Source organism: Babylonia areolata, chromosome 29 (assembly GCF_041734735.1).
Source record: "Babylonia areolata isolate BAREFJ2019XMU chromosome 29, ASM4173473v1, whole genome shotgun sequence".
In the NCBI taxonomy this organism is placed as follows: domain Eukaryota; kingdom Metazoa; phylum Mollusca; class Gastropoda; order Neogastropoda; family Buccinidae; genus Babylonia; species Babylonia areolata.
In genome coordinates, this window is record NC_134904.1 from 33,537,170 (window position 1) to 33,551,630 (window position 14,461).

A 14,461-nucleotide genomic window follows, 5' to 3' on the forward strand; every position below is an offset into this window, starting at 1 on the left:
TGTTAACGTCGTCTCTTTCGCCGTTTGTATGGAGAGAGTTAAGTCGCAGAGCCACACTGAGAGAGCATCTGCTCCAGGTTGGAGACCACCACCACCACTTCCATCCAGTGATAGTCTCCACCCCACCCTTCCCCATGAATCTGCAGACACCACCACACCCCCAGCCCCACTCCCTACCCCCTCTCAGTTTTGAGCTCTCTGTTGGTTTAAACAGTATTCTATTTAACAGTCCCAATGTTGACTGCCCTTAAAGCTCTCCTGGTCAAGAGAGAAGGGATGTAACATGGGCAAGACACTGTCCACTCTGATCAAATTCCAGCTCAAAAAGTCGGGACAGCAGTTGCCTCCTCTGCTGTCCTGATGGTCATGAATCGGACACGACTAACTATCATACATACACTACTACTTCTTCTTCTTCGTTCATGGGCTGCAACTCCCACGTTCACTCGTATGCACACGAGTGGGCTTTTACATGTATGACCGTTTTTACCCCGCCATGTAGGCAGCCATACTCCGTTTTCGGGGGTGTGCATGCTGGGTATGTTCTTGTTTCCATAACCCAACGAACACTGACATGGATTACAGGATCTTTAACGTGCGTATTTGATCTTCTGCTTGCATATACACACGAAGGGGGTTCAGGCACTAGCAGGTCTGCACATAAGTTGACCTGGGAGATCGTAAAAATCTCCACCCTTTACCCACCAGGCGCCGTCACCGTGATTCGAACCCGGGACCCTCAGACTGAAAGTCCAACGCTTTAACCACTCGGCTATTGCGCCTGTCCATACATACACATATTTGACACATTTTACAGTAGTGAATGCAGTAAATTTGACAGAACAACAAGATTTTGAAGACCGTCTTATATTTAGTCCTGTGGGAGTGTACATACATATAAGCGCTAAATATGTGATGGACTTCACTGAAGGCAGATATTAAAACATTGTAGCATGGATTAAGAAACAAAACAAAAATCAGAACAATACAGCTCCTTATCTGGTCCATGCTGCCTCAGTATCAGTATCAGTGGCTCAAGGAGGCGTCACTGCGTTCGGACAAATCCATATACGCTACACCACATCTGCAAAGCAGTTGCCTGACCAGCAGCGTAACCCAACGCGCTTAGTCAGGCCTTGAGAAAAACACTGACAAAGATAACAGAAAAGAAAAACAGACGAAAATGAACAGACACGAACACAGGCAAATGGGAACTGAAAACAGGATCCTCATAGTCAGGCTGATCGACTGCGGCCAGCTATGTGTTCAGATAATCCTCCCACAGCTGCTGTTTATTGGCCTCATTAGCGACGACAAAGGAAGTGTGTTTTGGCGTGTTGTCTGAACAGTGTTATTGGTTAGGGATTTTTTGACAGACTTGTGTAAACAAAGTGAGTCGTTTTAACCCGGTGTTCGGTTGTCTGTGTGTGTGTGTGTGTGTGTGTGTGTGTCCGTGGTAAACTTTAACATTGACATTTTCTCTGCAAATACTTTGTCAGTTGACACCAAATTTGGCATAAAAATAGGAAAAATTCAGTTCTTTCCAGTCATCTTGTTTAAAACAATATTGCACCTCTGGGATGGGCACAAAAAAATTAAAAAAAGAAGCCTAATTATATGCAAACTGCATTTACTGTTGTATTTATATTTTTTGTATTCTCTAAACTTGGCACTTTGACCTCTTAATCTGACACAACAACAAGAGGAGTCATTATTATCATTTATTGTTCAAACAGGAACTTCTTTTGATAGGCATGGAATTTTGATTTATTTTGCAAACGTTTTGGTGCAGATAGTAAAAAAGGGAAATTACTCTGTAATTAATGCTAGGGGACTTAATTTATCACAAGTGAGTCTTGAAGGCCTTGCCTCTCTTGTTTTTTTCTTTTTGTTGATGTACTTTTTTCATCATGACCGTCATTTTTGTCTGTTCAGTTTTGTGTCTTTCTGGAGTTGTTTGTGTTGTTCAGCAGCATATTTTTTAAAAGCCTTTTTTTCTGCCTTTGAAAGTTCCTCTGACGATCAGCATGAAATGGCCCCATTGCAGTTAACTGGGCTATTCACAATATGATTTGAAGTTGTTGTTTTTTTTCCCCATGGTATTGTTTTTCTTAAATTTGTCCAGTAATACTTTTTTTCTACCTTAAGTTTGTTCAGTGGTACTTTCTTTTTTCTTTTTTTTCTTTTTTTTTTCATTTTTTTTTCAAGTAATACAATTTTCCCATATCTACAGTTCTTAGGATAAGTTTCATTAATGTTCTGTGAATATTGTTGTTGCGGTTGTACATCCTTGCAAACATGCACATGTGCATTTTAGGTGGGGTGTCAAGTTTTCTTTCACTGTACATGATTGCTAACTTTTCATTGCACAGCGGGGTTGTTGCTTTTATTGGGTGTCGCTTTACTAAGGGGAGGGCAAGTAGAAATGGGAGAAAGGAGGGGTGGGGGGGTCTTCTTTTTTTCTTTTTCTTTTTTTTAATCCACTTTTCCCACAGGACATCCAGTAATTATTTGGTAATTTCTAGTCCTGAATGGACAAGTATATAGATTACAACCAAAAAAAAAAACAAAAAAAAAAGAAGAAAAGTTCTGCTTGTCCCATTGACATCTAACAATTATCTGGGGATTTCTAGCCCTGAATGGGGTTCTCTCAGTCTCTGGCAGGAGAAGTGTATAGATTTAAAGATTATTTCTTTATGGATTTAACAACAACAAAAGTCTATGTCCCTAGGACATCTATTATCATAGATTTTCTAGCCTTGAATGGGGTTTTCTCTGGCAGGACAAGTATGATATAGATTTTTTAAAGAAATTCTACAGTATATGCCCCCAGGACGTCCAACAAGTATCTAGGAATTTTCTAGTGGTGAATGGGGTTCTCTCTGGCAGGACAAGTATTGAAAAAAAAAAAAAAAAAATCTACGTCCCCAGGACATCTAATGAATATCAGGGAATTTCTAGCCCTGAATGTAATTCTGTCTGGCAGGACAAGTATATAGACTTTAGTGGGGGTTTTTGTTTTTTTTGGGTTTTTTTTCTAAATCTACATGTCCCAAGGACATCTAGTGATTATCTGGGAATTTCAAGCCCAGAATGGGATTGTCTCTGGCAGGATAAGTTCCTTTTTTTTTCTTTTTTAAAAAAAACCATTTTGTTTAATATGCCCAGGACATCGATCTAAGGAATTTCTAGCCCTGAATGGGGTTCTCTGTAGTAGGACAAGTATTTTTAAAAATCTGAATGAGCCCAGGACATCGATCTAAAGATCATCTATAATTTATCAGAAGGTAGTCCAATGGCAAGGTGTCGTATCACTGAGTTGCCGCGATAAATTTTGGCCAAGAAGAGCAAACTTACAGGCCTGGTTTCCATCAGTTTGACATGGTAAGTATATTTAACCAAACTGGGAATATAATACGAACTCCCCATTATAATATTTTTTTTAAATCTATGTCCCCAGGACATTTAATAAGTATCTAGGAATTTCAATTCCTGAAAGTGATTCTGTTTGGCAAGAGAATTATAAATATACCTTAAAAAAAAAAAATAATAAAATCTACATCTAACAGTACCATGGACATCTAACGATCATCTGGGAATTTCTTGCCCTGAATGTGCTTCTCTCTGGCAGAAGAATTATACATATCTTTTTTTTTTTTTTTTTTTTTAATCTACCTGTAATAGTACCCAGGACATCTAACGATCATCTGGGAATTCCTAGCCCTGAATGTGGTTCTCTCTGGCACCGTCCACAGGAGCGGTGGAGGCCTGTCTGCTTCACGGGCTGCGGAAGCGGGCGCTGGGTCTGTTCAAGCATGGTACCACCACAGCCCTCTTGCAGAAGATCGCCAAAAACTTTCAGCCGGCCGCCCAGGTTCTGAAGGTTGTCAATGACGCCGAGGCCAGCACCTCTACGGAAAACACCTCCAAGTGAGTGTGTTCGTCCGTTTGTTCGGTTTTGTTGTTTCGGTTTGTTTTGTCCTTGAAGGAAGTTGTTGAGACTCTGTGTGTGTTTTGTGTTGTGTTGTGTTGTGTGCATGGGTGTGTATAAACACATGTACTTGTGTTGGCATTGTGAGCTATTTTTTTTCTCCCCCCCCCCCCCCCCCTCTCTCTCTCTCTCTCTCTCTCTCTCCCCCCCCCCCTCTCTCTCTCTCTTTTGAAGACATGGGTGGAAATATTTGATGAAGATTCTCTCACCCACCCCCGTTCTCTTTTATTATCTCACCCTCACATTGTGTGTGTGTTTGTGAGTGTGTGTGTGTGTGTGTGTTCCACTGTGTGTGTGTGTGTGTGTGTTAGTGAGTGTGTGCATGTGTGTTCCACTGTGTGTGTGTGTGATTTTTCTTTAAGACACAGTCTCATCTTTCCGCAGTCGTCTTTTTGTGTCCACTTGTCTCATGTGTCTGTCTGCAACATTCTGTCTGTATAGATCTATCCATGTCCCCATCTTTCACACCCAAACAAAGAAAATCGCTGCCAACACTACCACCATCGCCTCAACCACCACCACCACCACCATCACCCTCACACCATGACGTCAAACTGCCCTTGGAAACTGTCCCCCAGAAGTGTTAGCTTTGTCCCATCACCTACCTCTCTCCTTCCCATCCGTCGGTGCTATCTGTCCTTGATCCCCACAATAGCAACACCCCCCCCCCTCACGCCCCCCGCCCCCGCCCCCAACCCCTTACGAGACTACCTCCCCCCCCACACCAGTTTCCCCAACCCCCACCCTCACCCCAACTAGCCCTCTCCACCCCAACTAGCCCTCCCAAGCCGCCATGGGTTATAACGATCCCATGCTGTGCTGCCACCACAGCACAACAGCCTACAGCCAGTTAAAGCACAGTCTGAATTTTGTGTGGGTGGGGTGGGCGCCAGGCGGGCCGCCCGGTGCAGGTGACATCTCGCCACGACCACCACCCACCGACGACAACGGCAGACAGACAGGCAGGCAAGCAGACAGACAGACAGACAGGCAGACAGACAGACAACCGTGAGGGCTGTGTAGAGAGTTTTGCCAAGGGCTTTGAGTTGGACAGACCAGAGAGTGGCATTTGGCGATTCCAGTGGGGGGGGGGGGGGGGGCTTGGGGGGGGGGTGTGGTGGTGGTGTGGTAGGTGGGTGGGGGTGGAGGAGGGCACTGTTGCCTATTGATTGGTGTCATTGGGCGGAGGTGTCCCTGCCCCTACCACCCACCCTCCTCCTTCCAGGTTCCCCCCTCTCACCCCCCCACCCCCTCCCCCTCCCCTCACCCCCCAGACGGCCCTTACTCCCTCCCCACCCCCTCCCCTCCCCCTCGGCTCCTCCAGTGCTTCATCATTAATGCATGCATGCAAGGCTCCCTTGGCAAATCTGAGCCATGGTGTTGGTGTTGATGTTTAGGTGGGGGTGGGGGTGGGGTAAGGGGCGGGGAGAGTCTCAGGTTGGTTCGTTTGTGTATACATGTATGTGTCCTTTGCTGCCCTTTCTGAAGGCTTGCGTTCTGTTAACTACATGTACCAACCAGGGGGTAAGGGGTGGGGGGGGGGGGAGTGTGACTCAGTTCTAGGTCCCACCACCACCCTGTCCTTCAACCCCACCACCACCACCACCACCCCCTCCTCCTCTCTCCCCTCCCTCAAGCTTCCTGTTTGGATGGGCCGGCCTGTTTGTGATGCATGAAGTGCACTGCACTGGAATGATGAGAGAGCGTTTGTTGGTGGTGTTACTACTTCCTGATTCCCCCCCTCCCCTCCCTCTCTTCTCTCCGTGTTCACCACTCTTTTCTAAAATATGTGATTGCATTGTTTCTGTCTGTGTGTGTGTGTGTTTGTGTGTGGAAATACATTTTTACAGACACACACTTGGGCACACACACAAACACACGTACACACACACACACACGTACACACACACACGTACACACACACGCATGCATGCACACGCACACGCATGTACACACACACACACACACACACACACACACGCACACGCATGTACACACACACGCATGTACACACACACAAACACACACACACACACGGAAACACTTCAAAAAGTGCTGTTGGCGAGCCAGTTGTATGCCTGATATGACTGTAACAGTATAAGAAAAAATATATATGGATAGATAGATATATATATATATGTGTGTGTGTATATATATATATGTTGATATGCAGGTATTGTTGGGTTGTTGTTTTTTATTGTTGTTGTTTATTCTGTAGGGGAGTATTAGTTTTTATCTTAAACAACAGTGCCTTCTCTGCCTCACTCACATGTGCACACATTCATAAGTACGCATGTAAATGCGCACAAACACACACACACACACACACACACACACACACAACACAGTATGACACACGAAAACACAGTCACAGTGACATATTCGCCAGCATGCGCCGCACACACACACACACACACACACACACACACACACAAACAAACAAACGTAAACACAAACACACACACACACAAACAAACAAACATGTAAACACAAGCTCACACACACACACACACACACACACATGTAAACACAAACACACACACACACACACACACACACACACACACACACACAAACACAAACATGTAAACACAAACACACACACACACACACTCTCTCTCTCACACACACACACACACACACACACACACTGTTAGACTCTCCTTCACCCAGTCATGTCACACTTTTTTTTGTGTGTCTCTGCAAAATTTGTTGTTGCAGAGTAATAAGAGAGTGAACAAGCGCATGAGAACTTCCAGATTGGAAGGCAAACTGTGTGGCTCAAAGCATTACAATCGATCGCTGTAGCCTACTCCATAAATGATTCTTTTTTTATTAAGCTGACAGAATCTTGTTGGATTTCGTGCATGTAATGTGTGGTGCTGACAGATTGTATTCAAGTGCCCTGTCTTTGTTCTGAGGCTGTCAACCACTCTTTGTGTTTTGGCTTGTAGAAAGGAAGACACAGTTTGGAGTGTTTTATATTGCCTTGTCGCTCGATTCCTTTGATTTCTTTCTTTATCATTTGCCCTGTTTTATTCCTGCAGTTATGTTGTGTGTATCCTGAATTATATTCATACTTTCTTCTATCTGGCTCTGTTTGTCTCTCTCACACATAGTTTGTGTGTGTGTCTGTGTTTGAATGTGTGTTTACTGTTGAGTGTGTGTGTGTGTGTGTGTGTGTGTGCGTGCATGCACACGCGTGTGTACTTGAACATGCAGACAGAAGTATGGTCATTGCACTGCATACTTCACCAAAGACCATTTTAGCATCAGCCAAACTTCAGTTTTGTCGAGCGCATTGCACGGCACTGTGACTTAGATTTCTCACACCTAGCTATATTTAGTTTTGTGCGGCGCAAGAATTAAACTTTACACAGCATCATGACCATGGCACGCCTCACACCACCCCACCCACCACAGCACCCCACACCTCACCACCCAACAGCACTATACACCACCACCCCACCAACCACACCCCACACATCACCACCCAACAGCACACTGCATCACCACCCCACCCACCACCACACCACACCTCAGCACACTACACCACCACCCCACCCACCACCACACACCACACCTTACCAAACCATACCACACTACACACGGTTCCTACCCAGCACTGTGTCAGACAGTGTCTTGTATTTTTGTTTTGTGCAGAAAGTCGCCACAGTACCACACCACACCACACCTCACCTCACCTCACCTCATCTCACCACACCACACACCACCTCACCAACCTCACCTCACCTCACCTCATCTCACCACACCTCACCTCACCTTACCTCATCTCACCACACCTCACCTCATCTCACCACACCTCACCTCACCTCACCTCATCACACCACACCTCACCACACCACTTCACACCACACCACTCCACACAAGACACATACACCACCACTACCACACCCACCACCACACACCACCACACACCACACCTTACCACACTACACACGGTTCCTACGCAGCACTGTGTCAGACAGTGTTTGTGTTGCTGTGTTGTGCAGAAAGTCTCTACAGTACCACACTACACCACACCACACCACACCACACCACACCACACCACAAACCACACATCACCACACCTCACCTCACCACACCACACCACACCACACCTCACCACAAACCACACATCACCACACCTCACCTCACCACACCACACCACACCACAAACCACACCACACCACACCACAAACCACACATCACCACACCACACCTCACCACACCACACCACAAACCACATCACACCACACCACACCACAACACAAACCACACATCACCACACCTCACCTCACCACACCACACCACAAACCACACCACACCACACCACAAACCACACCTCACCACACCACACCTCACCACACCACACCACACCACAACCACACCACACCACACCACACCACACACACACAACACAAACCACACATCACCACACCTCACCTCACACACCACAAACCACACCACACCTCACCACACCACACCACACCACACACCCACACCACATCACACCACACCACATCTCACCTCACCACACCACACCACACCTCACCACACCACAACCACACACACCACACCACACCATACCACAAACCACATCTCACCACACCACACCACACCACACCATACCACACCACACCACAACCACACCACACCACACCACACCACACCACACCACACCACACCACACCACACACCACACCACTTCACACCACACCACTCCACACAAGACACATACACCACCACTACCACACCCACCACCAAACACCACCACCACACCACACCTTACCATACCACTCCACACCACACCACACACACCACACACACCACACAACCACACCACACCACACCCCACCTCACCACACCACACCTCACCAACACACCTCACCACACCACACCACCCACACCACACCACACACCACACCACACCTCACCACACCACACCTCACCACACCACACCACACCACAAACCACACCACACCACAACACAACACAAACCACACATCACCACACCACAACACACCACACCACTCCACACAAGACACATACACCACCACCACACACCACACCTTACCACACCATACCACACTACACACGGTTCCTACGCAGCACTGTGTGAGACAGTGTTTGTGTTGCTGTGTTGTGCAGAAAGTCTCTACAGTACCACACCACACCACACCACACCACAAACCACACATCACCACACCTCACCTCACCACACCACACCACACCACACCTCACCACACCACACCACACCACACCACACCACAAAATAAACCACACCACACACCACACCACACCACACCACACCACACCTCACCACACCACACCTCAAAGCACACAAGACACGGTTCCTTTCCCAGCTCTGTGTCACACAGTTTGTGTTGGTGTGTTGTGCAGAACGTCCTACAGTACCACACCACACCTCACCTCACCTCACCTCACCTCACCACACCACACCACACCACACCACACCTCACCTCACCTCACCTCACCACACCACACCACACCACACCATATCCCACCTCACCTCACCTCACCACACCACATCACACCCGCCCTCATCACACCACACCACACCACACCACACCTCACCACACCACACCACACCTCAAAGCACACAAGACACGGTTCCTTTCCCAACTCTCTGTGTCAGTGTTTGTGTTGGTGTGTTGTGCAGAAAGTCGCTACAGTACCACACCACACCACACCACACACCTCACCACACCTCACCACTCCACACCACACCACACCACACCTCACCACATCACACCATACCACACCACACCTCAAAGCACACAAGACACGGTTCCTTTCCCAGCTCTGTGTCAGTGTTTGTGTTGGCGTGTTGTACAGAAAGTCGCTACAGTACCACACCACACCACACACCTCACCACACCTCACCTCACCTCACCTCACCTCACCTCACCACACCACACCACACCTCACCTTACCTCACCTCACCACACCACATCACACCTGCCCTCATCACACCTCACCACACCACACCACACCACACCACACCACACCTCAAAGCACACAAGACACGGTTCCTTTCCCAGCTCTCTGTGTCAGACAGTGTTTGTGTTGGTGTGTTGTGCAGAAAGTCTCTGGACAACAACAAGAACCAGACCAAGAAAGGACAGCAGTCGTCAGGCAGTGGGAAATACCTCTGGCTGCGTCACGCCATCTTTGAAAAACAGCTGGCCAAGATTCTGGATTACCTTGTTCAGAACAGCAGGTAATTGTGTGTGTGTGTGTGTGTGTGTGCGCGCGTGCGTTTTTGTGTGTGTGCGTGTGTGTGTGTGTTAGCGTGCGCAGTTTTAGTCTTCAATTTTTTTGCAGATTTGGTGTTCCGAGGAGAAGTAGTATTCACTTTTAGCATGTAATGTAATGTGTGTGTGTGTGTAGTAGCAGTAGCATTTAATTTTTGTCTTTTCACTCTAAAATAACGTTAGATGAAAAAAGAAACAGTGGAGGCTACTGGGTAGCAAAAAAGGAAAAGGGGGGTAGGAAAGGTGCAGCTGTATGTGTGTGTGTGTGTGCGCATGCAAGTGCATGCTTATGTGAGTGTACCTCTGTGTGTGTTTATATGAATGTGAGTGTGAGTGAGTGTATGCATTTATGTGAGTGTGTGTGTGTGTGTGTGTGTGCCAGTTGTATGAGTAATGTGTGCTTGTGATTGTGCTCTACCATGCTTGCTTACTTAAGAACATGTATGGGCACATGGGTATGTGTTTGTGCGATGTAATGTTTGTGTGCACATTGGTCATCATGAACACAGTTTTGTTTGCTTCTTTCTCTTCCCTTCAAACAGTTGTGTGTGTGGTGTGTGTGCGTGCGTGTGTGCATGTGTGTGTTTGTGTGTGTGTGTGTGTGTGTGTGTGTTTTGTATTTGTGTTTCGTTTTATCACAACAGATTTCTCTGTGTGAAATTCAGGCTGCTCTCCCCCAGGGAGAGCATGTCGCAACACTACAGCGCCACCTTTTTTTTTTTTCTTTTTTTTTCTGCATGCAGTTTTATTTGTTTTTTTCCTATCGTGTTGCAGCAAGTTTTATGAAGCAGAGGCGTTGATCGCAGATCCTGTGGATGGCCCCATCTTCGCATCCCTGCTTGGTGAGTGCTGGTCAATATGATGGAATATTCACAACTGAGAAAGTTTAGAGTAAACTGGAGTTTTTGGTGAATTATTTGTTTGGAATGATTCGGCGCTTATAGCTTTTAGAGGCGTTTTGATTGGCTAAGAGCGGACCGGGCAAGACGGCTCGTCTTTTCACTGTTAGCCGCAGCGAAATTTGGCCAAGCAGAGCAAACCGATAGGCCTAGTTTGCATCAGTTTGACATGGTAAGTATATGTATCACCAAACATGGAGTATAATACAAACTCCTCCTTTTGGCGTCTCTACGCAGATCCCCACTGGGTTGTGGGTTCTCTTTCAGTTGTAAACAGCATCCCCCATCTTCTGAAAATTCTGTGCCAGAAATTTCCTCTTTTCTACTGCTCACTTTGTTCCTGCCTTTGTCCTTTCTGGTTTTTGTTGTTGTTGTTTTTTGGGGGGTGGGGGGGTGTTTGGGTTTGTTTTTTTTTGGTGGGGTATGGTTCTTTCTTATTTTCTGCTTTGCTGGCCCATTGATTTTCCTCCTCACCCCACGCAGGTTGGGATGGGTACCGGACTTCGGTTGGGGGAGGTGAAGACAGGATGGGCCCCGCCTTCGTGACAGGCACAGTAGCCGAATGGTTAAAGCGTTGGACTTTCAGTCTGAGGGTCCCGGGTTCGAATCACGGCGACGGTGCCTGGTGGGTAAAGGGTGGAGATTTTTCTGATCTCCCAGGTCAGCATATGTACAGACCTGCTAGTACCTGAACCCCCTTCGTGTGTATACGCAAACAAAAGATCAAATACGCACATTAAAGATCCTGTAATCCATGTCAGTGTTTGGTGGGTTATGGAAACAAGAATATACCCCCGAAAACGGAGAATGGCTGCCTACATGACAGGTTTAAAAACGGTCATACATGTAAAAGCCCACTCGCGTGTATACGAGTGAATGTGGGAGTTGCAGCCCACGAACGCAGAAGAAGAAGAAGAAGCAGGGCCCCGCCTTCCCATGCCAAGACCCTTGACACACAGTTGATATGAAATACACTGTCCTGATGGATGTGAATGGTTGTGACACCTTTACCTGTTAACCTTTAGTATAGATTGTTTTGTATCATGATTATTGTATTTCTCTTTGTCGCAGTGGATTTATCAGTGTGAAATTTGGGGTACTTTCCCCAGGTAGAGCACCTCACTATAGTGTGGTCCCACCTTTTTTTTTTTTTTTTTAATGCTTGCAGGTGTATTTGTTTTACTATCAAAGGAGATTTTTCTTACAGAACTTTGCCAGGGACAAAACTTTTCATGTTGCTTTTTTTTTTTTTTTTTTTCTTTTTTTTCTTTTTTTTTGTTACACGGGCTAAGAGTGATCATGATTGATTATGTGTGATCATGATTGATTATGTGTGATCATGATTGATTATGATTGATTATGTGTGATCATGATTGATTATGTATGATAATGATTGTTGCAGTGGGTCCCTGTGCGCTGGACTACACCAAGATGAAGACAGCGGACCACTTCTGGACGGACCCTCCGGCGGATGAACTGGTCCAGAGACACCGCATTCACTCCAGTGGCAAGCACGCCTTCGCCAACCCCGGCTCACCCAAACGACCAGGGCTACAGGTGAGGAGGGGTGGCTAGGCTTTCAGGGCTAGCAGGAAACTGACTGGGTGTTTGTTTAATCAAGTTATCCACGTGTGTGGGGGGGTGGGGGGGGTGCGGGTGTGTGCTGATTATCTGGTTGTGGTTTTCCGCAATTCATCTTTATTCTTATCTGTCTATTATAATTAATGTGCAGTATAGTAGGCTATGTTTATAATTTATTCAAATAATGTTTCTTAATTCTTTCTGTTTTTACATTAAGAATACTAGTTATTACCTGCAGTGTGTGGATTTATGTATGAAACGATGTATGTGATATTTTTTACATTTGTATCTTCGTAATATTTGTAGGGGCTGTTGTTGGCTTTTACAGTTATGGTCCCCATGTTGTTTACTTGTCTATGTTGTGATAATGCACCTGACCAAATTTCTCCAGTTGGAGATAATAAAGTTATTCTTATCTTATCTTATCTTATCTTATCTTACTGTGTTGTTGTGTTGTGTTACTTTTCGTCACAGCCGGTTTCTCTGTGTGAAATTCAGGGTGAGAATGGGTGTTTCTAATGCACTGTATCTTTTCTTAGGTGAGGAGGGGTAGCTAGGCATTCACGGGTAGCAGGAAACTTGACTGGGTGTTTGTACTGTGTTGTTGTGTTGTGTTACTTTTCGTCACACAGCAGGTTTTTCTCTGTGTGAAATTCAGGGTGAGAATTTTCTCCCCCTCCACTAGACCATCACTCCACTTATATACAAGTTCCATGAGCATTGAGGAGACCAGAAAGATAAAATATCATCACATGTGGAGTGATGGCCTAGACGTAACGCGTCCTCCTAGGAAGCGAGAGAATCTGAGCGCGCTGGTTTGAATCGCGGCTCAGCCGCCGATATTTTCTCCCCCTCCACTAGACCTTTGAGTGGTGTCTGGACACTAGTCATTCGGACGAGACGCTAACCCGAGGTCCCATGTGCAGCATGCACGAAACGCACAGTAAAAGAACCCACGGCAACAAAAGGGTTGTTCCTGGCAAAATTCTGTAGAGCAATCCACTTCGATAGGAAAAACAAATAAAACTGCACGCAGTAAAAAAAAATACAAAAAAAAATGGGTGGCGCTGTAGTGTAGCGAAGCACTCTCTCCGGGGAGAGCAGCCCGAATTTCACACAGAGAAAATCTGTTGGGATAAAAAGAAATACAAATACAAATACAACTTAACTTCATAATCCCAGGTCCGACGGGATACGAGTTCTGCGGGTACGGAGGAGACCAGCCCGAAGTCGTTCCACATGTCTGCCCGGGAGTACGTGGAGTCCCTGCACCAGAACTCCAAGCTGACGCTGCTGTACGGCAAGAACAACGTGCTGGTACAGCCGGTGAGTGGAGTCCCCTGGCATGGAGACAGTAGTAGTGTTGTGTGTGTGTGTGTGTGTTGCTGTCGCTTGCTTCCTTGTGTTCATCTTGACTGTCTGCATGCATGCTGTTTTTGTGTGTGTATGTGTATGTATGTTTGTTGCTTCATATGTTATTTGCTTTTGTGTGTTATTTATTTCAAAGGTTTTTTGGGGTTTTTTTTATTGTCAGGGTTTAGTATTTTGAGGACTGGAGTGACGTACTCTTTGCATGAAAGAGAGGGGAATAGGGAGAGAGAGAGACAGGGAGAGAGAGTGGGAGGAAGAATGTTTGTTCGTGCATGTGTGTGTGTGTGTGTGTGCATTCAAGTGTATTTCGTGGCTGATATTACAGTATTACAGTCATGGTA

At 46.3% G+C, this 14,461-nt stretch overlaps 1 protein-coding gene across 6 annotated transcripts in view; it reads left to right on the forward strand.

Annotated features, from left to right (window-relative positions):
• LOC143274577 (small G protein signaling modulator 1-like) overlaps positions 1–14,461 on the forward strand; it is a 95,691-nt gene that overhangs the window by 12,365 nt on the left and 68,865 nt on the right. For all 6 annotated transcript variants that reach the window (XM_076578422.1, XM_076578423.1, XM_076578427.1 and 3 more), the window contains exons 3-7: positions 3,756–3,930; positions 10,098–10,235; positions 11,044–11,111; positions 12,571–12,725; positions 13,932–14,075. In XM_076578422.1, coding sequence (XP_076434537.1) covers positions 3,756–3,930; positions 10,098–10,235; positions 11,044–11,111; positions 12,571–12,725; positions 13,932–14,075 — 680 coding nt within the window. The remainder of the gene's footprint in view (positions 1–3,755; positions 3,931–10,097; positions 10,236–11,043; positions 11,112–12,570; positions 12,726–13,931; positions 14,076–14,461) is intronic.